Source organism: Rhinatrema bivittatum, chromosome 4 (assembly GCF_901001135.1).
Source record: "Rhinatrema bivittatum chromosome 4, aRhiBiv1.1, whole genome shotgun sequence".
Lineage (NCBI taxonomy): Eukaryota > Metazoa > Chordata > Amphibia > Gymnophiona > Rhinatrematidae > Rhinatrema > Rhinatrema bivittatum.
In genome coordinates, this window is record NC_042618.1 from 206,388,827 (window position 1) to 206,415,734 (window position 26,908).

At 43.7% G+C, this 26,908-nt stretch overlaps 1 protein-coding gene across 5 annotated transcripts in view; it reads left to right on the forward strand.

Moving 5' to 3' along the window:
- LOC115090469 (cyclin-dependent kinase 17-like) overlaps positions 1–26,908 on the forward strand; it is a 434,720-nt gene that overhangs the window by 363,600 nt on the left and 44,212 nt on the right. For all 5 annotated transcript variants that reach the window (XM_029599597.1, XM_029599598.1, XM_029599599.1 and 2 more), the window contains 5 exons: positions 3,247–3,344; positions 4,063–4,168; positions 11,223–11,265; positions 17,751–17,841; positions 24,465–24,542. In XM_029599597.1, the coding sequence (XP_029455457.1) occupies positions 3,247–3,344; positions 4,063–4,168; positions 11,223–11,265; positions 17,751–17,841; positions 24,465–24,542 (416 nt within the window). The remainder of the gene's footprint in view (positions 1–3,246; positions 3,345–4,062; positions 4,169–11,222; positions 11,266–17,750; positions 17,842–24,464; positions 24,543–26,908) is intronic.

Genomic DNA, 26,908 nt, shown 5'->3' on the forward strand with positions numbered 1-26,908 from the left:
ATGATCAAGATGTCGTTGAGATAGATGACCATGCAGTCGTAGAGCAGGTCCCAAAACACCTCGTTCATCATGTTCTGAAAGACAGCTGGCATATTACAGAGTCCAAAAGGCATGAGTAAGTACTCGTAATGGCCATCCCTGGTGTTAAAGGCCGTCTTCCACTCGTCGCCCCTCTTGATACGGTTCAAATTATACGCCCCTCGGAGATCCAATTTGGAGAAGATACGGGCCTTTGAAAGCGGTCAAAGAGCTCCACAATGAGGGGCAGAGGGTAACGGTCCTTTTGGGTGATAGCATTTAGACCACGGTAATCGATACATGGCCATAGCGTCCCGTCTTTCTTAGCCACAAAGAAGAACCCCAGCCCTTTGGGGGATGTAGAAGGCTGGATAAAGCCTTTGGACAAGTTCTCCCTCACGTACTCAGACATGGCTTTGGTCTCGGTCAAGGATAAGGGGAAGACCCGACCCCGGGGCGGTTCTGCACTGGGCAGTAAATTTATGGTATTGGCAATGTGGCGGCAAGGTATCCGCGCCCTCTTTAGAGAAAACATCCACGTAAGACACATATTGGGGCAGAAGCCCCAAAGGAAGGAGTGTGGTAGCTAGGCAGGATCACTGGGGTAAGGACCTCAGGCAGGAATCACGGCAGGAAGGTCCCCAGCTGGAGAGTTGTAATGACAGCCAGTCAAATTGGGGAGAGTGCTGTTGGAGCCAAGGGAGGCCCAAGACTATAGGATGGATGGCCTTCTCTAAAATGTGAAATATCAGAACTTGCTCATGAAGAATGCCCGTAAGAAGTCTGACTGGCCCGGCGGTATGGGTGATTCGGCCCGGTAGGGGCTCCCCTCGGATGGAGGATAGTATAAGGGGAACTGTAGAAGTACAGGTAGGTATCCGGAGGTGCTCCACCAGGTGTTTCATGGTAAAGTTGCCCCTGGCGCCGGAGTCTACCAGGGCCAATCTGTGGAAGTCTTGGTCAGGCATCTGGATAGTCACAGGCAGTGTGAGTGGGGGAGTTGGAAGAGTCAGGCCTAGGTGCAATTCCCCAGTGCAACCTAGGCCTTGGAGTTTACTGGATGCACAGGACACTGAGCCAGGGCATGTCCAGCCTCTCCACAATAGAGGCAGCGGCCTGAGTGGCGGCGCAGAAGATGTTCCTCAGGTGATAACTTGCCTCGACCCAACTGCATGGGTATAGGCTAACATAAGTGCAACATGCAGGCCTTTTGGTGAAGTCATACATATAGAAATTAGGTAAGTGCGTTATGGGTGATACAGGAAAAGGGAATGGGAGCTTTCATTAGATGAAAGCAGTTCTGAGGTAAGCATGTGAATTTTTCTAAGTTACAACCATTGGGCTTGATTTTAAAAAGCATTTACTCACTTAAAACTGGATTTTACTCGAGTAAATGCACTTTACTCGTGTAAGTGGGTTTTTGAAAATTGCTACAATATATGCCATGAATTGTCCATAGGATTTGCTCACGTACGTGTCCTTTACTCAAGTAAATGGCTTTTGAAAATTGCTACAATAGCAGTTACATTTATACATGTAAATCCTTATGAAAATTACCCCCATTAATTCTAAAGAAATGTGGAAGCTAGCTTAATCACTTCCAAAAGATGTTGGTGGACATAAGTTTCCTGAATATCTTCTCAAACATAAGACTTCCAATGAAGAACAGATTTCCAGGAGACTGTCTTGCTTGGAGTCCTATCAGCCTAGCACTATATTGTTTTCCATGTTGGTTATTTTCTGAAGAGAGACAAAAGCCACCCCAGTATGCTGGCAAAAACAAAAGGGTATTCACCAAATGTGAAAAATGGCATAAGTTATATAGTAAACTTACTGAAAATGAAAAAAATATATAAAAATTGCTGTTGCCAGTGGAAGAAATAACATCATAGACCAAACAGACTAGATATATCTCTCACTCCTCCCTTCTAGTTATATGAAAGGTAATTTAAAAGCCATTTCTTGAATAAGACAGTGCTTTACCTGTGAAATGTGCATTTAGAAAATTCTCTTCCCTCTATGCAGGTAAACTTGTGCATATACTAACACTACATGTGTAACTTTACCTGCAGTAGCAGGAGGCGTTCCTGGGAGGGGAGTTGGGCAGATATATACACTTCCATATATGTTTTTGCCTTTTCAAAAGTATGTGTATAATTTGAAAATGTAGACGTGTGTATGTAATTTTTCTCACAAAAATTACCTGCACAAATTAGGAGGTGTAAATGTGCGTAGGTATTTTTCCCACGTAATTTTCAAAGTGAAAATATGTGCGTAATTTAACTTTGAAAATTAGTTCAAATCCATGAGTAAAAGATACTCGTGAATTTTGCACCAATGCCAGCAGTTACAGAATTATCCCGAAAGAGAACAATCAAAAGTGCTCACATTGGTGCAAACTTTTCAGATACTTTTACTTGCAAAGTTTGCACCAGTAATCAAAGGGGAACTATGCCATGTTTTTAATAAACCGGTTAGCATATAAGGTACTACTTGATTCCTGTCATTTTTACTATGTTAGTCTGTTACTCTGAGAGCTACAGGGGAAATTTTTTAGAAGTACAAGTAGCAGGAGAGAAAAATAAATCATTTCTGTTTTGTATTGTTTCTTTTTTGGTGCTGCAGTTTCTTTGTATTTCTTTGAATTTCCAGCTTTATCACAACTGGATTCTTTTGGTCTACAGTGCTGAGAACCTTCATTCAAACTACCTAAGGATTATTTTTTCAAACATTTTATATACCTCCCCAACTCACCAAACCCAGTTATCCTCGTAAAATTCCTTGCCCAGGGGCCACCTTCTGGGACCCTACAGTAATGGCCTCTAAATCCAGCCTCTAGGTGTCAGTATTGTAACATGATTGCAACTCCTTCTCCACAGAGGCTATAGAGACAGCCTTCATAGTACCCCCAGATCTGATTGACCTAGAAGTGGAATACCATTCTAGGTTTTGCACTGTAATGAAAACTCTAGTTCCTCTTTCACTGTTCTCAATTATTATTAGACTTGTTTTATTAGACCTTAAATGCTGAACTGATTATGTACAGTGTGTTGCAGTCAGTGATGGTTGTCAGAAGTTATGAGAGTGAAAGGTTTATGGCACGATGTTTGAAATAATTTGTACACAAAATCACAAATCACATTTGGAGAGCATAAGATAAAAATAAAATTCATAGTCATTTGGTGTACATTTAATTGATTGCACTTGTCTTGTCTCTTCTTTCCACAGGGGTGTTGGTTGTATATTTTTTGAAATGGCAACAGGACGACCCCTGTTCCCTGGCTCTACAGTGGAAGATGAATTGCATCTAATATTTAAAATTCTTGGTGAGAAAAAGGGCTACCAAATTGTTAATTGTCTTGTCTTTGATACTGTCAAGTGAGAAATATTGTTGCTTGTATCGTAAGTCCTAATGGGCTGTGAATTAATAAATAGCCGAGAAGTAGCCCTATGGGTTATTGTGCCAAAGATTGGGGTAAGAATTTTTTTTTTTAAGGAAGATAAATCTAATTTCTAATTGTAGCATCACATTGTGTCAATCTGTAGGGAGCTGCAACTCTAGGCTGTAGCATGGCATTGGGTGTCTAAGGAGCTGCCATTCAGTCTGTAGCATAGCATTGGATATATTTTTTTTTGCACTTAAAAGCGGATTACATTCAGGTTCTGTAGGGGCTTACAATCTAAGTTTGTACCTGAGGCAATGGAGGGTAAAGTGACTTGCCCAAGGTCACAAGGAGCAACAGTGGGACTTGAACCCTGGTCTCCCTAGTTCATAGTCTGTTACTCTAACCACTAGGCTACTCCTCCACTCTGCTCTAGAGAGAGCAACTTTCTTCTAAGGACATCACTATGAGAAGGCTTTCTGTGTGGAAGAAGGAGAAGAGAGCACTGGTGGTCAAATATGGTATGATCATACCCTACAGAGCATACATCAAATATGCTGGATGAGTACCAACCAACAGAGCTAGGGAGATTCATAGGAAGTGAAATGAAAGATGACAGTAGATCACATTTATACTTTTCTCCTGTTTCCTTGCTTTGTAGGAACTCCCACAGAAGAGACATGGCCAGTAGTGTCTTCAAATGAAGAGTTCAAATCATATAATTTTCCCAAATACAGTCCAGAGCCTCTAATTAACCATGCACCTCGGTAAGTTGCCTTATCTGTCAAAAAGCAGGAAACATGAGGTACTAGATGGTGTACAAAAATCCAGATGATTGCTTTTCTAAAATAATCCATTTATCACCCTCCAAGTATGACAAAAATGTCTCTACAAAATACCAAAATCATAGCATAATCAACACTGGATCTCTATCAGGCTTCAGCAGCTTAAATTTGTTAAACATCTGCTGTGTTGACCACTACCATCCTGATGTGATAAAGACAAATCTTTCTCTCACCAGTCTTCTTCACTCCCGTCTCTCTACTGTGTTTTCCTGAATGCGCTCTAGATTTCTCATGCTCAACTGCTCTAAAACTAGTCTTGTTCTTTTCTGATATGCCAATACGCCTCTCATCTTTAGTTTTCTTCTCTATTTACTCCATCCCCTACCCTTTTCTGTTTCTGCTTAAAAGTTTTGATGTAACCATGACCCTATTCTGTCCCTCCACACTCCTATTCTCGGTTTACAAACAAGCATGAATCAGCCATATTGTGCGGTTGATGACATCTAACTGCACCAACATGGATCCAACTTTCAGAGGTCAGTAAAAGTCTTACTAAGCATCTGCAGGAATTCCTGCATGTGCATGCTGTCTCATGAGCTCCTCATCCTTTCTTCATCTGAGGCATATTCTTAGTCTCTCTCTATGATTTTATTGGCCTTTTTTCTTTGACCTAATTTTTTTCTGCCTCACTGTATCTTTTTCTCTTGTCACTTTTAACAGAACTTTTCATTTTTAAAAAATAAAAAAAGGAAATGGAGAAACTCCAAGAAGCACGCAATCGGTGGGTTTTAGGCCTGCATTTGTGGGCAATGGTTGTCTATTAGACAACCACTCCATCTGCTATTGTTGTCTGGGCCTGGATCATGACACTACCAGCTGATATAGTTGTCAGATGTCCTTGAGGCTCACCAATACCACGTATGTAAGATGGGGGCCCTGCAGAAGGCATCATTGGGTAAGAGCCAGAAGCCTTAGAGTGAGGTAGAGCAGTGAAGCTACACCTCTTCTCGGAGTGAGGTGTCATCTGATACTTGGCACTGCAAAAAGTCTCACATAGTAGGCTCATGAGTAAAATGAGAAGTTTGGGAGTGGGTGCCAAGGTGGTGGAGTGGATTACAAACTGGTTGACTGACAGTGAAAGCATGTATTGGTAAATGGAACCTACTCTGAAGAGAAAACAGTGTAGAGTGCCTTAAGGATCAGTTTTGGGACCAATTGTGTTCAGTATCTTCATGAGAGACATTGCGGAGGAGTCAAAAGAAAAAGTTTGTCTTTTTGTGACTGATACTAAGATCTGCAACAGAGTTGGATATGGCCGAAGAAGTAGAAAAAAAATGAAAAATGATTTAAGAAAGCTAGAAGAGTGGTCAAAGATTTGGCAGCTGGGATTTAAAGCCAAGAAGTGCAGAGTCATGCACCGGGAGTGCAGTAATCCAAGAGCTGTATGGGGGAGGGGGGGAAGACTAATGTGCACAGATCAGGAGAGGGATCTCGGGGTGATAGTGCCTGGTGATCAGAAGGCAGTGAAGCAATGTGACAAGGCAGTAGCTAAAGCCAGAAGGATGCTGGGCTGCATAGCAAGAAGAATAAATAGCAAGAAAAAGGAGGTGATAATGCCCTTGTACAGATCCTTGATGAGACCTTACCTGGAGTACTGTGTTCAGTTCTGAAGACTATATCTCAAAAAGGATAGACAGGATGGAAGCGATCCAAAGGAAGGGAAAATACTGGTATGGGGGTCTGTTTCAGAAGACCTATGAAGAGAGGCTGAAGGATCTAAATATGCAAACCCTGGAGGAGAGGAGGTGCAGGGGAGATATGATACAGACCTTCAGATACCTGAAAGATATTAATGATGCACAATCAAACCATTTCCATTGGAAAGGAAATTGTACAACTAGGAGTCACACTATGAAACTCCAGGAGGGATGACAACCTCAGGAAATATTTCTTCACAGAGAGGGTTGTGGATACCTGGAATGACCTCCTGGAAGAGGTGGTGAGGATGAGAACAGTAAATTAATTCAAAAGGACATGGGATAAACACTGTAGATTCCTAGAGGCTTGAGGTTAGAAATAAAGAAAGGGGTAACCTATGTTAACTTTAGGTGTAACAGTTCTGCATGGAGCTAACCTGCATGGAGCTTTAATTACTACCCTTAACAGACACATGAGGGTAACCTGCACAGAGAAGCAGTCTATACCTTTAACAGAAGGCATGGGGGTAACCTGCACAGAATGGTAGTTACTACCCTTAACAGAACATATGTGGATAGCCTACACGAAGCGGCAGTTTCTACCAAAAGTCACTTGCTGGGCGGATAGATAGACCATTAGTCTTTATCTGCCTTTTGCATTGTTTAGCCCCCGTTGCTGTCGCCCCCCCCCCATGCACTGTACTTCTCCTATATGATGTATTTCTCTTAGTTCATTGTAAACTGATATGATATGATGTATTTGTAAAATAAATAAAAATAAATCATTACTATGTTCTGAGTCATCTATGTGCTCTAAAGGCTTTCTCTCTCACTAGGGAAAGAGAATCTTGATCCAGACAGACAATTAAGTAGACATGTTCTATGTGAATAAGCAAAAAGAAAACATATAAACTCCATATTCATAATAGAAAGCAAAATGAGAGAGGCGGTAAATATTCTCTGGGAGAAAAATAAGAAAAGTGACAAAATAGAAACAGACTTAATATGTGGCTAACAGCAAATAAGCTAAGCCCCCTAAATATGTGGCTAACAGCAAATAATCTAAGCCCCCTAAAACTGGAGAATTTGTTATAAACCTTCTGGAATCCAAAAACTCTTTCAGTTGCTCAGGAAACAAAAATGAAACAATCATTATTCGTTGTGAAAACACACTTGTTTGGATAACAAAGCATAAAGGAGCAACCTAAAGCAATGGCTTCTTGCCTTAAGGCAAGAAAACTTCTACATTGCTCCTGTGTGACCCTAGCTAAGTCAGGGAAAGTCCTGACAATATAACCATGATATAATACAGACATATTCCTAAAGTACTTCTGCATCACGTTGCTTAAACCCAAAGATGAAACAAATGAAACTAATAAAGTACTACGTTCCATAACTTCAAGAGTAGAGTTCTGTAAGAAATCAGTCAAATCATATGTTGAGAAGCAGCAGCAGAGGTAGTTTTAAGCAAAAAAAAAGTAAACAAATCACAGTAGGTAATTGGTCAGGTTGAAAATTCAGATCTTCAAAAAAATATTTCCTCAAAGTCACATTCAAATTTTCCCCCATAACCTTAGGGAAATTATGAAATCACAAATTCAAATGTCTGGTATGATTTTCTAAATATTCAATCCTTCTGGAAAGTGTATTTCAATCCTTTGCCATCATGGTGTTGAAAGTCTGAATAACCTTTATATTATCTTCCATAGCCGAGACCTTTACATTTATAGTGACTACTTGTTTAAATTTAGAAAAGAGAGAGTCAGTTTTATTACTGCAAGCGTTTAAGGATTTCCCAAGGCCTATCATCAATTTTCAAAGGGAATCTAGTGTCACAACTGCCGAACAAGCTGGAATAACGCAAAGTTCACAAGAAGGAGTACTGTGACTTAACCAAGGCAGTTCAGATGGAAAATTGCCCACACCATCTTTTATAACCTCCCAACTTCCAAAGGTACTGGAGGGGAGGGAGAAATCACCACTAAACTCACTACTTGTCCATCACCTGGAAACCAACCCAAAAATGACTGTTCCAACGCAGTCATCTCACCAGCCCCCTCCACTGCGGTCACACAGCCATGTCAGAAGTAGGTGCTGTGGAGCTGGAGGAAGAATTGCATCTCTGCGCCAGCAGTAATCGAAGGTCTAATGAGCTCAAGGACACTTCCTCTGCAGACAAATGCCGCACTCCCTCGCAGCAAGGCACACTAGGGTCATCAGCTCCCTGCAACACTGGAAGTTGGAACATATAATGAACTGCTGGCCCAACGGGTGAGAGGTTTCTGAAGGGAAAAACCCTAACTCATCTCTTCCATTTCACAGGCATATTCAATAGAGATTTAATAAAAATGTAACAAGGGATGGAGCAGCAGTTAAACACATCCCTAGGCCACCTCTTTTTTAACAACCTTTAACCAGATGTTCCAAGAGGCGCTACCCCTTGCTTATTCAAGAAAGACTTATTTACATTAGCTTTACCCAAGTCCCTAACCCACCTGTTTTTCAGGCCCCTAATTATTTCCATGTAATGTTATATATTCTTTTAATTATTGAAAGGTACTCTGGGTAGGATGTTGTATAACTAGAACTAATTATTTGGAGTGCAATAAATGAAAGCTTTTAATGGAGCAAGCACCTGGATTTTTGCATATTGTTGAAAATTGGAGTGATTCTTGGAGAGCCATTTCTTAGAACGCCTTAGGTTTTTTTGCTTAGAATAGCCTCCTATGGAGATTGTGGAGATGAAAGCAGTAACAGAATCCAAAAATATATGGGATAAATACAGTGTGTCCCTGGTTGCAAGCAAATGAGGGGGTCTGTGAATTGTACCAGGAATGAAATTGGACAGAGACTAGATGGGCCTACTGTTTATCTACTGTCATATTCCTTTACAGTTGTAGGAACAGGGTTGGGAATTTGCAATATTGCAAACAACTCAGCCTTCATTCCCTCAAAAGCAGAGAGACCGGGGGGGGGGGGGGCAATAAGGACAAAACAAATGGCAAGTACAGGAAGCATGATAAGCAATACTTCAGTAGCCAGGTTGATACTAACAGGTTGCAACTCCCCAGACATAAATGAGGTTCATGCTGGCATGTTGGTAGTGGCTGGATGTTGTCCAACAAGGCCATTGGATCCTAGGAAGTTGGATGCTCAGGCAACAGTCTTAATATTGTTGGTAGCTATTTGGGTTGTTTCAGGGTATGGTGGTTATACATGGGAGTGGGGTTGAGGGAGAGATGAGTGTTAGACTAAGTATGGGATTTTGTATGGTCATTTAACCAGGATGGTAAAAAAACCAAAGAGGAAGCAAACAAAAACTGACTCGGATAAGGAGCAATATCCTACAAGTGGTCACACTTGTATAGCTGGTTATTTTCTTGAGGTGTGCTCAGGTATATCCGGGCAGACTGGTTGGACCAATTGGTCTTTTTCTGCAGTCATCTGTCTGTTGCTGTGATTAGAATGGATGATAGTGATGCACTAGAACCTAAAATTGATGCCTTGGCTGGCTCAGGTTGTAGCAGTTTGTCATGCAAAAGATTTGAGCTGGAATCCCCTATCCATCCATTGGGGTTGGGTAAGCTTGGGTACACTGCAGAGATTGGTGAACTCAAGCCCAGGGAGGGAGGGAAGACAGCTGCCATTATGGAGGTGGACCTGCCTGCCAACAAGCATTGCTAAGGGTGTATCTCAGAGAAGATGATCCTCCAGCCCTCAAGCTAGCAAAACTGAGCCAATCAAGAATATTATATGGGGAGGGAGCAGTGGCAGAGAAAACAAGAGAGAAATTATATCTTGGCATTTTATAGAACTTATTGTGATGGATTTTAAGATCAGAACTGTTTAGTTAAGGAATCACCCTAGTATGTCCCCTTTCCCTTCACAGTTTATCACTTTCCTGAGCTCTTCCATGCACAGGCACACAGAACCCGATATTCCATGCTACTTAGCTGGATAAATAGCGACTTATACGGATAAATGGCGGCCTCTATATTCAGCAGCCACCATGTAGCCGGATAAGCCACTTATCCAACGAAGTAGTCAGCTTGATATCCAGTAGGCAGGCAGTGGATGGATCGGGGTGGCACTATTTACTAAGTATGTAGTGATTTTCATACTTATCCAGTTAAGTTAATCAGATAAGTTACACCTGCCATAGAGAGATCTAACTTAGCCAGAGTAGTGCTTTTTGACAGGATATTCCATAGCATAGTCATGCTGCTGAATATCCCAGATAAGCCGGATAAGTTTTATCAGTCCAACTTTCCTAAAAGTTTTGTTTTGAGTATCTACCTCTCGATTGATAAGGGTTTAGCAGCATATATACAGCCTTCCTGAATACATCAGGTATAGCAACTTGGACTGCGAGTCCCCAAGTGAGCACTGTGCTGTGAATCTCTCCAAGGTTGCAGCACTGTATTGATACATCAGGGTCTATGTATTAAAGCATGTTAAAGCCATCAGGAAACACGCACTATCTGCTTGTTTTAATGCATGTGGTAAATGCCACTTTAACACAGGATTTATTAAAATAATTATATACAAAACACTGCAAAGTAAAGTGGCTGCATTAAATCAAACACAGCCATTTCAGTGCAACCATGCTCTGTTCTAGAAAAATATAGCCAGTTAGTTTAGGCTGTGGGGGAACTGGCATGAAAAGGAGTAAGAACCACCAAAACAGGACTTCTCTCACTCCCTCTTATGCCCTAAGGCATCGGACATCCAACTCCTGGTGTGCCCTGCAACCCCTCGACCATGGCAGGAAGAGAGTGGCCTACTTCCATCGTGTTCCTTTACCGGTCCCACATCAAATAGCAATTTTGCTGCCTCTAACTTTGAACTGTCTGTGTGAAATGTGCGGTTCAAAGTGCAAGGTGAAAGATGAAACCAGGAAAGCAGCAGGATGGCGTTAGACTGCTGTCCATTATCAGGCAGGTGATGCACTTGGGGCAGGGTAAATTGCTATTCTGTAAACCCAACAGTGCCACTCTAAATGATTAATTCTCAGAGGAGCAGGACTCTGGTCCTTGGTTGGCAAGTGAACCAGTATTGCCCAGGCAGTTGTCCTAGGGCAGGGGCTCAGGAAGAAACACATGACTGCTTACTGCTTGCCTGGATATTGGAGGGGAATGAAAACACATTGTGTGCCCCCCACCCCCCAGCCTCACCATTTCTAACATCAGGGACAGTTCCTGGTTCCTATGCTCCAGGTAACCCCTGAGCTCACATTTATTACTAGCTGGTAAGGTTATGGGGATTCATGCTCAGGGCTGATGAGAGAGGAAAGTACAGCAGAAAGAACATGAACAATTTGACTTTTTCTTTCTTAACAGACTAGACAATGATGGCCTTGACCTACTGTCACAACTACTTCAGGTAACTGTAATACTTCATGATGTCTTTAAGAGCTGTTTTTTCTTCTCCCTCACATTTTTCTGTGGATTAAGAAGGTAATGGAACGTTTTGGCATTGCATTCTCTTAGCTAATGATTTCATTCCCATGTAGATTATGAACAGTAATAATCCTTAGTATTCTTTAGCTCCCACAAAGCTACAGCTGTTTTAATCTAACCAACCCCAGTCTAGTTCCTGCTGGGCCATGGCCATTGTTACAGTTAATAGCACCTTAGTGGTATCTCCAGTTTAGGGTTTGAGCACAGTGCAAGGCAATACTGCACTGCTGCTGCCTATGCTGTCTCTGTTCTGTGATGAGACTGTGTGTGTAAGGAAAGCTTGTTCTTCTGCTGCTACTACTACTTGTCATTTCTGTAACACTACTAGACTTGCACAGCACTGTACAAATGCACATAAGAGAGCCTGTTTTGTGGCACTTAAAATCTAGTCAAGGCCCACAGACATAGTTGGTTCAGTGGGAGACCTGTAAGAAGCAGGTTGCAGTAGTCTAAGAGGAAGGTGATAAGAGAGTAGATAATGGTTTTAATACTGTGTTTAAAAAGGAAGAGAAGAGAAAGAAATGAGAGAAATCCAAGTTGAGGGACTGGAAGGATGACAGTGTTATCCATAGAGATAGAAAAAGGTGGAAGTGGAAAGTAAGTTTTTGAGAAAAGATAAGAAATTTAGTTTTAGCTATGTTAAATTAACATAGTAGCTATATTAAGTTTAACATAATAGTGGCTCATCTTGACAACAATGTCAGAAAAGTAGGCAGAGATTTAGTACTGAATTCTTAGTGAAATTCCTGGTGTAGAGAGGTAGATCTGGGAGATACTCAGCATAAAGATGGTACTGAAAGCCATTTGAGGAGATCTGAGCACCAAATGAATGAGTGTAAAATGCTAAGAGAAGATGACCCAGGACAGATCCCTGAGGCTCACCAGCCGATAATGGAATGGCAGTAGAAGATAATCTAACATGTCTTCCTGGCATGTAGAGAGCAAAAGGCAGATTGGAGTGGATACAGAATAAATTAAGATACAAGAAAGTCCAGGGAATGGAGGTGAACAGCACATTCAAGTAGTTGCAATGTGAAAGGGATGTTGGATGATATTTAGAAGGGCAGTGAAGGTCCAATGAAAGTTTTCTGGGGAATGGTGTTACCAAAACATGTTTGAAGGCAGTGGGAAACAGTTGCAGTGGAAAGTGATACATGAGGATGTGGCATGCAGGGGATGATTTCAGAGGAGATAGAACTTATGGGGAGTTTCCTTCTCTGTATTTTCAAAAAAAGAAAAGGGGTGGCAGGGGCAAAGGGAAGAGGAATGAAATGGGAAAGGTGGAGAAGACTTGTTAGAGAAACAATTAATCTTTGTGAGCTTTGTAATGGAAGAAGTCAGCCACAGTCTAGATAGAGAGTGAAGGGATGGAAAGTGGAGATAGTTTGAGGAGGAAGGTAAATGCAGTTTTAAAAAGAATGATGGGTTGGATGCAAAGGTGTTTTTCAGATTAATATAGTAGACTTTCTTGGTGACAACAGCAGACTGGGAAAAGGTCAGCATGAATTTAAAATGTAGAAAATCAGCATGGGAACAGGATTTTAATCAGAGACTTTTCCAGCGCAGGTGCAAGAATATAGAAAACAAACTCTGGAGGTGAGTCAAAGTTAAGGTTTGGTATGCCTTGCAGAACAGAGGAAGGGTGGGGCAAGAGTGTCCAAAGAAAGCAAAGTATAATGTTGTAAGAAAACATGCATCATCAGTACAAGATTGGAAAGGAGATATGAGATAGCAGTGGAGAAGATGCGAAGGTCAGTAGCTTGGAGGTTCCTTGAGCCTTGTGATGGTAACTGGACAAGACTGTAAGATGGCTCAGGGTGAAAGTTATCAGATGAGGTACAAAGAGAGAAAGAAGTGAGGTGGAAAAGCCTGAGAGAGAGCAGTTGGAGGAAAGGATGAGGATAAGACAAAGGTCATACAGGTGAGTGGGGGCAGTAGAGTTTAGTTGAAGGTCAAATGAGGAAGCAAGGAGCTTTGAGACATAAGAGTCAGATGGAACTTTGACCCCAAAAATAAAGGATGGAGAAGATGGCTTCAGGAGAAAGGAAAACCAAGTGTCAAAGTCACTGAGGAAGGAGGAAAGGACTTATTCGGGGGTAAATAAGACAGAGAGCGGCAACTGACATAGAACCCACAGAGAAATACCAAGTTTCAGTCAAAGATCATGAATATATGCAAGGAAGTAGAAAACAGAGCAGGCATTCCATAAGGAACATGAAAAAGAGAGGTAGGAAGGGGATAGGGATAATGTCGGAAGGGTTTCAGGTTGACGTTCACAGATGAGGTTAGAGTTGCCGTGAAGGGCCAGAATTGTGATTGATATATCTAGCAGAGAGGAGTGAAGCAGATATGTGACAACAGTAACAGGCAGAGTAATGATGATTGGATGATAGTAAAAAAATGTTGATGCTAAAGAAGAGTGAAGATTGTAGAGGAAGGCCAGTGGGTTCCTTGTTTGGATTGGCTTGCAGTGGAAAATAAGATTAGGGAGGGTTTGCATTAGAAAGAGGAAGTGTACTGAGTCATAGGAAGCAAAAAGAAAAAGAAATGGTGCTGACCTGAGGTATCCAGAATGTCTTGTTGATAACTCAAGTTGTGGTCCTATGGCACATGTCTTCTAAATCACTAATCAAAGCAGCTTGGGGTGGCAGAAACCACAGTTCCAGTGTGCCATGATGTCCTCAAGTGTCTACAGCCGAGGCAGCTAGGAGAATTATATAGATGAGTTTCAATCTCCCTAGTACCTAGTCTATTATTTGAAGAATTATGAGTCTGCAAAAGCCAAAGTCCCAGTGGGTTGTGGTATCTCTTCAGGAATTCTGGTATTTGGTGGTACAGTGTATATGAAGGAAACTTGTACTGCTGCTACCTGCACTCTACCTTTTCTGTGCTGGGAAGCATGTGAGGGGAAGCGTTCAACAGTTTCCTCTAATTTTTGACACGCTATGGGCTCAGACATTTTTTTTATAAATTAAGTTTGAATTTGTGTGCCACAAGCCAATATAATGCAAATATCAGAATTTCTTGTGCACACAATGTTTTGCCACTTCCACTGAGTTCATGACCTGCGTGTGCGCACACTCGTGCACAGCTTAAAAGGAACAGTGGCTTTCACTACTACTGCCTGTGCAGTAGTAGTAGCCAGAGGGAAAAAAATTGGAATGATCATAAAAATAAATAAATATCATCTTCCTCATCATCCTGTCAGACCAGTCCAGACAAATGGGTTATGCCCACTGACCAGCAGATGGAAACAGAGACTAACAGGCTTGCTGACATCACCCCTTATAGGCATCCATGCTGACCTCCACCTGCCAGTATTCTCTAACTCCAGCAGATGCTAGGCATGCATATCCCATGCTATGAGATGAGGCTGGGTAAAGAGGAATTTATTTGGTAGGACAACTCCTGCAGTGAAAGTCGAGTACTCTCCGCCCTGGTTGAGCACAGCCCTGGACCAGAGGGCTTCCAGTATTTCTTTTTATTTTTCTCTGGTGTGCAGACTTGTTCTGTGTTGGCCCTGCCCACCCTCTCCTGTCTTCTCTCTCCTTACAGTATTTCTCCTCCCAAAAAAGAAAGAAGAGAACTTAGTTTGATCCTTCCTGCCCCTTTTTTTATTTTGGCTTAGCCTGTTGTACTTTTTATAAAGTTAAAAAAAAACAAGGAAAAAAAAAGAGAGCAAAAGCAGAAGCCCTCTCGTGGATATCCTGAAAACCTGACTGGCTAGGTTTGCCCCAAGGACTGGATTGAGAAGCACTGAATTAAGGAAAAACCTTATACTCACCCCAGGCCTGTGTTAGAGAATACTGGCAGGTGGAAGTCACGACTAGGTTGAGAAGTACTACCTTAATTCTCCAAGTTCACCCTTTTTTCCCCCCAGATTGGGACGGTTGGAACAGTGGCTGACCCTTGAGCACAGAAAGAGGTTCATGCTCTGCTCCAGCTGTGGTGCACACTGGTTGTCAGGAGCAAAAGGACATCTGGGCAGAATGTGTGAGGAGAAGGAGGGTCAATAGTGCCTTTTTTTGGGGGGGGGGGGGAGGGGGCAGGGTTTGGAATTGCTTTTCCGGGGGAGTCCTGCTTCAGCAAGGTTGACAGCTCAACTTATTCCCACCAGGGGGGGGATGGCTGCCGAGAAGGAAAAGCAGCCATTTTAAAAATGCTGCTGTTTAGGGTTCAAGGGCCCCTCTTGATGGTTCCTGCTCTGCATGAAACATCATCATTTGTAATTTAGAACTGTTAAACCCTTACGTGCCACAGTAGTCTGGCATAGGACAAGAGAAGAAAAACAATGGTTGGAAATTGAACAAGAATTTATAGGTCACATGCTATTAGAATCAATGGTGTGGCAGCCAAAGGTAATCTGGAGACCTATATGTGTGATGTCACCTTGTACTATTAATAATTTAAGGGTCTGGGCTCAGTGGAAGACTGTTATGGTTGGTAGGCAGGACTATTTTTTCGGATCTGCATTTTTTTCTTACTGTTGCTTTGATCCCCCGCCCCTACACCTAGGATTCTACCCTGGCATACTAAAATATTAAGGGGAAAAAGTTTTAGCGAGGTTGCAGCACATTTGGGGGGGAGTGGCGGTGCTTCCATTTGATCTTCTGCTGGAGAAATTTGTCTTTCAGAGCAAGACTGCTTTTTCTATTACCAAGTTAGGCACTTTGCTAAACAGAAAGGGATATTTAACGATCTTTTAAAAGGTAAGACATATTTGGAAGTTTTGTGCGAAAAAGCAGACAGGAGTAAGGGGGTGATTACTACCATGTATTCTTTACTCAACATTGATCCCTCAACTAAACCTGCACATATTAAAGTGTAGGAGATGGATTTAGGGGAGACTCTTTCTGACTCCGAATGGGATTTGTCATTTTTAGCTAATAGTAGTTCATTATCCATGTCTCTTATGGAGACTGGATATATAAGGTGCTTCTGCGATGATATCTTACCCCAGTCCAATTGCACAAATTGTTTTCACAAGTCTCTGATGCATGCTGGAGAGATTGTGGGGACAGGGTTACCTTTCTACCTTATTTGGTGGGAGTGACCTGTTATTGTGCAGTTTTGGGAAGACCTCTCTTGTTTGATTAAGAAGGTAATTGGAGAGGGTGCCTTGCCCACCTAAATTAGTTTTGTTGGGTATTAGTTATTTTGACTTTTCTTCTTCCGTGCTGCAGTTGATGCTACAAGTTTCGGCCAAATTTTTTCAAACCCCCCTTCCCCCGCGTGTAAAATCCAGGGGTTAAGCGCACGGCCGGGCCTTGTGCATGCCGCGCACATTTTAGAAGGGGCCGGCCACACGCGTAACCTCCGTTACGCACACAAGAGCCAGGCCTCACAAAAGGGGAGGGGCGGAGCTGGAGGCGGCCGGTACAGTGAGGGGAGCTGGCGTTAAGTTCTGGAATAAAGAAAAAAAAAAGGTAGTCCCTGTTTAAGAGGTCAGGGAGGAGAGGGGAAGAGGGAGGGACGGTAGGTAGTGGGGGGTAGGAAAGTTCCCTCCCAGTCCCCTCCTTAATTGGAGGGGACTGGGAGCATACTGGGGGAGGCCTGATCTCGTCGCTGCGTATAAATTGGCCAAATCTACCCCCCCCCCCCCCCCCGCGCGCTGGCCCAGAATTTATAACGCTGGGTTGCGCGCACACATGGAGGTGCGCACGTATGTTTTTAAAATCTACCCCTTATTTGGCAGCTCGATGTGAAGTAGTTTTCTGCTGGAGGCAGAGAGAGTCTCCCAAAGTGGATCAGGTCATTTTACGATTGAATAAGATACATTTAAATAGACTGACTGCTGTTAGGCCAAAGTCTCTGACCACGTTTGAGACAATTTGGTATCTGGAAGCAAAACTGTACAGATTCTAACTCAGGCACTTTGTGTGTGTTCTAGGGCTATGTGTACCTCCTTATGGTACTTGCTGGGTTCCGCGATAATGTCTTACTCTATCCTATCTCTTCCTTTGGCTTAAGTTATTAACATTTCTGTTTGAGGGGGGGGTGCATTGAGGGGATCCTTTCTATTACCATATTTGTGTATCTACATTATATTTCTTACCTGTTTTGTATTTTTTTTCACATCTTGACATTGTATGTGGATAACTGTTTGTTTAATAAAAATCTAATTGGAAAAAAAAAAAGAACAGTTAAACCCGTGCAGGAGAAACAGCACTGAGTGTAAATCTTGAAGTAGACATCCATCTTTGTTAACAAGGTGTTTGAGTTACTTAAGGTTGCCTTATAAGATGGGGCACTACATAAAAAAGAGGTAAAAAGTGGGTAAACTATGTAAAATAAAAAACAGAAAATCTCTGGCATTGGGCAATCTTTCTGAAAAGGTTACTTCCTCTGCCTATAAGCAAACAGGTACCATGCCCAGCAACTCACAGCAAGCTCACTCTCATATTACAGTTTGAAGCCAAGAAACGAAGTTCTGCAGAAGAAGCCATGAAACATCCATATTTTAAGAGTCTAGGGGACCAAGTTCTCAAGTTACCCGATAGTAAGTATATATTTTTTAATGTCTTTTACACAGTTTACATTTTTCAGAATAGAGTCATAAATTACCTCACATGGAATGGTTGACTATGGTTGACTTATTTTTATGTGATTTATGACAAAATAAGCAATAAGCACAATCCAGTCTCGTTAGATATGTGATGTTCTTCTGAAGCTTGCTGTTGCTTAAAGAATTTCTAAAAGAGCAGCTTAAAATTATGTTTCATTGGTACTGCACACATAAGCCTACTTATTTTATACACAGTTTTTAAAAGTAGTTGCAAGGGGGGCCAGTCCCATGGCTCAGGCTGTAGCCCGGTTGAACCTGGGCCCACTGCAGAACTGGCATGTTCAGGCCCAGGGAAAGAGGGAGGGAAAACTGCTGCCTGCCAGTGGGCAATGCAGAAGAGATACATCTCGAGTAAGCAAGGGTCCCCTGGGCTAACTAGGCATGCTGTCTGTTGAGGAAACAGTATAGAGAAAAAGAAAATTCCCTGTACATACCCGGATCAGTCCAGACTGCTGGGTTTTGCCCCCTCTCTAGCAGAAGGAGACAGACATGTTTTTAAACAAAACTCTGCCTTATATAGGAGAGTGCCACCTACAGTCAGGCAGTATTACTCTGTCTCCAAGCAGATGGTGGAAGTGCAAAACCTACAGTCTGGTCAGAATCTTAATTTTGGGGATAGTCAGATTAGTTGATAGTTTTTATTTTCTGGTTGGATTTAGGAGATTGTCTCTTAAAAAAAAAAAAAAAAAAAAGAGGTGTTTTCCTGTGGTCAGCCTCCCAGAGGGTTGGCAGGCTCTGAGAGGGCCAGCCCCTGCTGGTTTGAGGCAGCTGCCAACGAGGGTTGGGGACCCTATTTCTAATCTTGGGCAGCGTGCGTGCGATACCGGGGAGCCCGGCTCCACCCAGGCAGATCAGCACCCTGGACCACTTCAGGCAAGTCTCTATTTTAAAAAAAAAAAAAAAGGTTTTTTACTTTCGGTTTGGTCGGGCTGTCTCTCCCCTTCTCTCTCTCTCTCATCCCGGGGGGAGGGGGGATTCGCCACATTTTTTGCTCTTGGGGGGGGCTTAAATTTGATTTTTTTTATTTTATTTTTTTTGTGAATTGTAGTTCCTTGCTGGCTCCTTCGATGCCGCGGTCGGCCACGTGTGGCTCTCACATGAGGGTTTGTGCTCAGAATCTTTAACGGGGGAGAGGGATCCTCCGGTGCAGGAAAAGCAAAAAAAGTGCAAAAAAAACAGGGCACCACAAGTCTCCTCGGTGGCAGCAGGGGCTGCTCAGCCTGCACAAGATCCTTTTCAATTAAGCGCGGGAACAGAGGCCATTTTACAGTCGTTCCGCTCTGCTACTCAGGCAGCCATGGGAGAGGGGTTTTTTCCTCCTCAGCTTTCTCCTCAGCCGAGGCTCCCTGACGACAGGGAATCATTACAGCCTGCTTCTCCTGGCCCGGAGGTCAGTCCTGAAGGGACTTCTGATACCTCCTCTGAGTCCTCCTTCATTATTTTTTTACATAAAACGTTTAAAGCAAGGAAAGCAGGGAAGCTACAGGAAGGGGGGAAGCTTGACTCTCTAGGGCCTAAGTCCCGGGCTCCCAAGCGCGCAAAAGCTCATAAAGGTGCAGGGCCGGTCAAACCTAAGCGTCCCCTCCACACAAGGGGTCCGCAGGGGGATATGGATTCTTCTGGGCTGGACACAGATTCCGGGGATCCGGATTCCCAAACCCAGATCCCGCATGGAGCGGATGAGCCGGATCCAGACCCGCAACAGGCGGAGAGAGGCTCTCAGGCTGCGGAGGGTGATGACCCTAAGCTGGTACGCCTTTTTCGTAAGGAGGAATTGGCACCGCTTATTCCAGCTATCCTTACTAAGCTGGGTATAGACAACCCTCCTGAGGAATCCAAACTCGGTAAGATGGATCCCGTGTTGTTGGGCCTGAGGGGTCCTGCTACAGCTTTTCCTTTCTATTTCTCAGCTACGGATTTGTTGTTCCAGGAATGGGATACCCCGGATCAAAAGTCAGTAAGGCCATGGATAAGCTGTATCCTCTGCCAGAGGAGGCCTTGGAGGTACTGTGGGTCCCTAAGGTAGATGCAGCTGTGTCTGCTGTCACCAAGAAAACCATGATTCCCATCACAGGAGCGACTGCGCTCAAGGACCTACAGGACAGAAAGTTGGAGGTGCAGCTCAAAAGGATTTTTTGAGGTCTCCGTCATGGGAGTTTGGGTGGTGATATGCAGTAATTTTGCTATGAGAGCGGGGCTCCGCTGGGTACAGCAATTACAAGCCAATGCGGGCTTCTCGGATGAGGAAACGGCCCAGGCGAACCGTTTGGAATCCTCAGTGGCTTACTGCGCTGATGCCTTCCACGACTTCTTGCGGACGTCAGTCAGGTCCATAGTATTGGCAGTCTCTGCCCAGAGGCTCTTGTGGTTACGAAATTGGTCAGCGGACGTGTCCTCTAAGGTTCAATTGGGCTCTTTGCCCTTTAAGGGTAAGCTGCTTTTTGGAAAGGTCTTGAAAGATATGATTCAGTCCCTGGGAGATAATAAGGTGCATAATTTACCAGAGGACAGATCTCGTTCGAGGGGTTCTTTTTCATCTCGGGCCAGATTCAGAGGGAATCGGCGGTACTGGCCAATGAAGGCGCCCTCCTATTCCTTTCGTTCTGCCCCTGCGAAGCAGCAGGATTGTTCCCAGCCATTTAGGGACCAAAGATTCAGCAGACCTGGTTCGGCTCAGCCTTCCCCAGGGTCCAAGTCTTCTCAATGAAGGGGCGCCGGTCCACTCCTCTGTGCCGGTGGTAGGGGGCAGACCTGTCCCTGTTTTTCGAGGAGTGGGCCAAGGTGACTACAGATCAGTGGGTGCTGTCAGTGATAAAACAAGGCTACGCTTTAGATTTTGCACGGTGGCCCCGAGATCAGTTTCTCATCTCCCCCTGCGGGTATGCCACAAAGAGAGCAGAGGTGCGGGAGACGTTGCAGTGGCTTCTGCAGTTATGCGCCAACATCTCAGTTCCTCCAGAGACACAAAGAAAGGGTCGCTACTCCATTTACTTCGTGGTGCCAAAGAAAGAAGGTGTTTTTCGTCCCATTCTAGACCTCAAGAACGTGAACAAATGTCTAAAGGTTCCTCGCTTTCGCATGGAGACTCTACGGTCGGTCATTGCTTCAGTAAGAAAGAGAGAATTTCTAGCGTCGCTGGATCTTATGGAAGCATACCTTCACATAGGCATTCATCCAGACCACCAAAGGTTTCTTCGGTTCTGCATGTTGGGCCAGCATTTCCAGTTTCGTGCTCTACCCTTCGGGCTGGCTACCACACCCAGGACGTTCACCAAAGTTTTGGTGGTGGTAGCAGCTCATCTCCGGAGGGAAGGTCTTCTAGTCCATCCCTATCTGGATGACCGGCTGATTCAGGCAAAATCAGTCTCTCTGGCCAGGGACGCGATTCACAGGGTACTTCAGCTTCTTCAGTCGCTGGGCTGGGTGGAGAACCTCTCCAAGAGCAGGCTCATACCCTCTCAGTCCTTGGAGTATTTGGGAGCTCTTTTCGACACTCAGCAGGGACGAGCTTTTCTTACCACAGAGTGCATCTCCAAGTTACAAGGCCAGGTGAGAGGCTTGTTGCTCAAGAGTACTCCTAGGGTCCAAGATTATCTACAGGTTCTCGGGTCCATGACTTCAACAATAGAGCTGGTACCCTGGGCTTTTGCTCATATGTGACCCTTGGAGTATGCATTACTGTCCCGTTGGAACCCTGTGTCAAAACTGTTCCTTCTACCTCTGCCACTAACGGAAGCAGCACGGAACAGTCTAGCTTGGAGCCTGGTGACAGACAATCTATCCCGTGGGGTTCCTCTGGAGGTGCCCAAATGGGCGGTAGTCACCACGGGTGCCAGTCTCTCCGGCTGGGGAGCAGTGTGCCAGAGGAGATCTGTACAGGGCCTGTGGTCTCCCAAGGAATCTCCGTGGTCGATCAATCGGTTGGAGACTCGGGCATACGGTTAGCGTTACAAGCTTTCTGCCCTCTTCTACAAGGGAGAGCAGTGCGAGTGTTGTCAGACAATGCGACCACGGTGGCGTACATCAACTGCCAAGGAGGAACCAGGAGCCACCCGGTGGCCTTGGAAGCAAGACAGTTGATCAGCTGGGTGGAACAACATTTAGTCAGCATTGCGGCGTCTCACATTGCAGGCATGGACATGCAAGCGGATTTCCTCAGTCAGCACCATCTCGATCCCGGAAAATGGGAATTGGTGGACGATGCTTTTCAACGCATATGTGCAGCGTGGGGCAGTCCCAGCATAGATCTCATGGCAACATTTCGGAACACCAAGGCTTCGAGGTTCTACGCTAGTCGACAAGAGCCAGGAGCGGAAGGGGTAGATGCCCTGGTTCTACCCTGGCCCATCGACATTCTTCTCTACATATTCCTGCCTTGGCCGTTGATCGGCAGAGTACTTCAGCGGATAGATCGTCAACGGCGCGAGTAATTTTAGTAGCGCCAGAATCGCCGAGGCACCCTTGGTTTGCAGACCTTCTCAATCTAGCAGTGGCAGGTCCGTTGCGGTTTCCAGAGATCCCAGATCTACTTTACCAGGGACCCGTTTGTTTGGAAGAAGTCGATCGCTTCTGTCTAGTGGCATGGCTTTTGAATGGCGCCGCCTAAGTCGCAAGGGTTATTCTCCTGTGGTAGTTTCCACTCTCCTCTGGTCACGTAAAACATCCACTAATCTCGCGTACGTTAGAGTGTGGAAGGTTTTTTAGTCCTGTTGTCTAGAATGGGTCGTTTCGCCAACCCGAGCTTCAGTGTCAGATATTCTGTGTTTTCTTCAAGATTGTCTGTCCAAGGGCTTATTGTGCAGTTCCTTATGAGTTCAGGTAGCAGCTCTTGGTTGTTTGCATGGTTCGGTGCAAGGTGGAACGTTGTCGACGCATCCAGATGTAGCTCGTTTCCTTCGAGGAGTGAAGCATTTGCGTCCTCCGGTCAAACAGCCTTGTCCATCTTGGAGTCTGAATTTGGTGCTTATGGCCTTGTGTGCTGCGCCCTTTGAACCTTTAAAGAGGGCGCCACTGAAGTATCTTACTTTGAAGGTGATTTTTCTGGTCGCCGTTACGTCTGCTCGTAGAGTGTCGGAACTCCAAGCTCTTTCCTGCAGGGAACCCTTTTTGAGGATCTCCGGTTCGGGAGTTTCTTTACGGACGGTTCCTTCTTTTCTGCCGAAGGTGAAGTCTTCTTTTCATGTCAATCAATCAGTGGAGCTTCCAGCCTTCGGGGATTTGGACCGGTCGGATCCTTTGTCTGGGGAATTGCGGAAGCTGGATGTCCGCAGGATGTTACTGCGGTATTTGGAGGTTACTAAAGAGTTTCGGATGTCGGACCATCTCTTTGTACTATGGAATGGTCCTCGACGGGGTCACATAGCTTCAAAAACTACTATTGCTCGATGGCTGAAAGAAGCTATCAGCTCGGCTTATTTGCTATGGGGTAGATCTCTCCCAGTTGGGCTCTGGGCTCACTCTACTAGGTCGCAAGCGGCGTCCTGGGCAGAGTGTCACTTAGTTTCTCCACAGGAGATTTATAGGGCGGCTACGTGGAAGTCACTACATATTTTCGCAAGGCATTACTAATTGGATGTGCAAGCTGCGGAGTCGGAAGGATTTGGAGAAGGTGTGCTGCGAGCGGGCCTCTCTGGATCCCATCCCAGGTAAGAACAGCTATGGTACATCCCAGCAGTCTGGACTGATCCGGGTACGTACAGGGAAAGGAAAATTAGTTTCTTACCTGATAATTTTCGTTCCTGTTGTACCACGGATCAGTCCAGAGTCCCGCCCGAACAGAGTCATGCAAGTGGGGGAGAGTCCGCTCGTTTTTTTCTACAGAGATTTGATTTGATTAACCTCGAGTGGTTCTACAGGTTCAGATCTTAGAGGAGTTCAGTGACTCGGTTGTAATTTTTTTCTAGTTCAAGAGTTATTGTATATAGTTATGGTATCTTATGGGAGCCAACATGCTTTGACATTACATAATACTGCCAGACTGTAGGTGGCACTATCCTATATAACTCTGATTTTAACTCTGATCCCGTTTGGAAGCTAAGTATTAAACATTAAGCTGTTTCTTGCTTTATCAAAAGTATGATTTTTCATCCCGTGGCAAAATATTTTTTGAAAGGATTATAAACCTAAGAAGAGACAAAAAAACTTTTGAGAGACTCAAAATGATATATTAAATAAAGTAATGTGACCTATCCTAAACGGGTTCTGATTGTTTTACAGATCCCTTCGGTATTGGTCCTACAAAACTTATTCACTGGATGTCTTTGCTATATGACGTGTGATAATTAGATTAATTGAAACCTTATTATATTGGTGACTATCCTATATAAGGCAGAGTTTTGTTTTAAAAACATCTGTCTCCATCTGCTGGAGGAGGGGGGGGGGGGGGCGCAAAACCCAGCAGTCTGAACTGATCTATGGTACTACAGGAATGAAAATTATCAGGTAAGAAACTAATTTTCCTATTGGTAACAAGGAAAAACAAAAACAGCTGAGAGAGATGTGCAATAATCATGAGATTTAGTTTCATTGAACTGTGTCCGTCTCATTTTTGCTTCCAGCTGCCTCTATATTTTCTATAAAAGAGATCCAGTTACAGAAGGATCCAGGTTGCAGGTCTTCCTCCTTCCCAGACACAGGTATGTCTCTTTAGTAACATCAGCTTTCCTCTGGGGGAAGGAAAAGGCTCCAGCTATGTGGTTAGAGATAGGGGGGCCTATTTACTAAAGGTTTGCTCCTATTGTGTGTCTTTGGGAAAAATGCTTAGTAAATGACCCCCAGAGGTAGGGATCGATTTTTAAAGGGTTTAGTTGCCTAACTTGAGAAGGTAGCATCCTAAATTAGCCCCTTTCAAAATGGAGACTCCAAGGGATCCATATTCCGTGGCATTTAACCGGATAATTTGAGAGTTATCCAACTAAATACCAACTTTTGAATATTTCCACCACTTATCCGGCAAAACTTTAGCCAGGTAATGATGGGGCACACAGAGATGGAGTTTATCCAGCTGACTCTGGTCGTGCCATAAAGTTAGCCATATACATTTATCCAGTAAACTTTAAGATACTCAGTTATATTCAGTGGTGCGGTTGCACTGCTGAATATAACTGAGTCAAAGTTAATAATATAAGTTTATCTGGAAATTTTTGCAGCCATCCAGTGGCTGAATATTAACCTTTCCCCCCCCCCCCCCCCCCAAATCACTAAGCACCTAAATTTAGATGCCTAAAAAGTGGGTGGCTACAGGATCAAAGTTGGGATAGGGAAAAAAGTTAGGTGCTTAGCATTGATTTTTCAGTACTAGGTAGCCAACCTCAAAACCTAAGTCTAAAAAATAATTTACAGGCCTAAATTTAAGTACCTAAGTTTAGGTAAATTTTCAGTACCAAACATTTTTGGAAAATGTACCCTATGTTGTGTAAAAACAACCATTTAATACTGCTGAATATTTTTGGAGTCTCTTGATTTTTACAACTACGTACTTTGGTGAAAAGAAAAAAAAATTGAAAATCATAAAGACTGGCCTTTTACATGACCGCCTAATAGGTCATCCTGCAGGCATCCTTTGCCTCACAGAAACTTGGACACTTGAGGCTGATACCCCTCTGCTCAACCAGATTTGTCCTCATAGCTATACCTATTTCCACACCCCATGTAAAGGCAATAGCAACCATATTCAAGAACACTTTTTTAGGTCTGTTATATACTACCATAAGAGAACTAGAACGTATCAAAACCATCTACCTTCAAGCTGGATCATAGTCGCTGAGCATTATTAATACTTCTGGTTCTCTCAGCAGCATTTGATACAATAAACCACAATCTCGTCATCTCCAGACTTAGTGACTTGGAAGTAGTCTGTCCTGGTTCACTTCCTTCCTCTCTGAACAACCCAAACTATAACCCTAGGATCAGCCATCTCAATGCCATAATTTCTGTCTTGTGGAGTACCACAAGGCTGCATCCTTTCACTTATATTATTAAGCATCTATATGGCCCCTCTCAGCAAACTCATCAGAGGCTGTCGCATCACATACTGCTCCTGTGTTGATGACATAGAACTACTGGTACCTTTTAACAGTAACTTAGACTCAATCATTACCAACAGCTGTTTGGTATTAATGTCCAGCTGCTAAACCAAAACAAATTTATCCTAAACCCGAAAAAGACAGAGATGCTATGGATCGGGAAGAAAGAATCCAACTACCCCATTCCAGAAGTGATCCTCAATGGAGTCATTCCTAATCTTCGTCTCACAAGTCCAGAGCCTAGACTTTATCCTGAACACTCAAATTAACATCAAAGCCCGCATCCAAGCAGCATCTAATATTGCTTTCTACTACCTATGCCAACTTCACCACCTCCGACCCTTTCTGGACAACAACGCTTTCAATATCGTTACCCAAGTTTTAAAATTCTTTTAACTACTGTAACACCTTCTTCACAGGAGTTCCCAATAGCTTGGACTGCCGTCTGCAGCTCATAAAGAATGCTGCAGTCCACATTCTAAGAAGTATAAAGAAATTTGATCACATCACTTCTGTTCTGGAAACCCTATATTCGCTCCTGACTTATTACAGTCCACAATTCAAACTGCTTGTCTTAATCTACAAAACACTTAAAGATATGACTCCACCCTACATCAAGGAGGTCTCTGATCCTCTATATCCCCACCCTTGCGCTGCAATCACTAACTCGACCATGTTTACCATCACTCAAAGTATGAAACTTTCTGGAAGTAGGAAAAATAAAATAACTTTGCAGTCTCAGCCCTGAGACTATGGAACTCACTACCTTTCCACATCAGACATGCTCCTAATTTCATACCCTTTAGGAAACTGGTGAAAACCGGGCTTTTTGAAGAAGCATTTGGTATTCATCAATGATACATGCACCTCTAAAACCACAATACTGAAACAGCTGACAGAGCTTGAATTGATAAGAATTGTTTGAAAGTCTCCATATACCCACTTTGTATCTTGCCCCCTAAAATTCTATGTAAAGA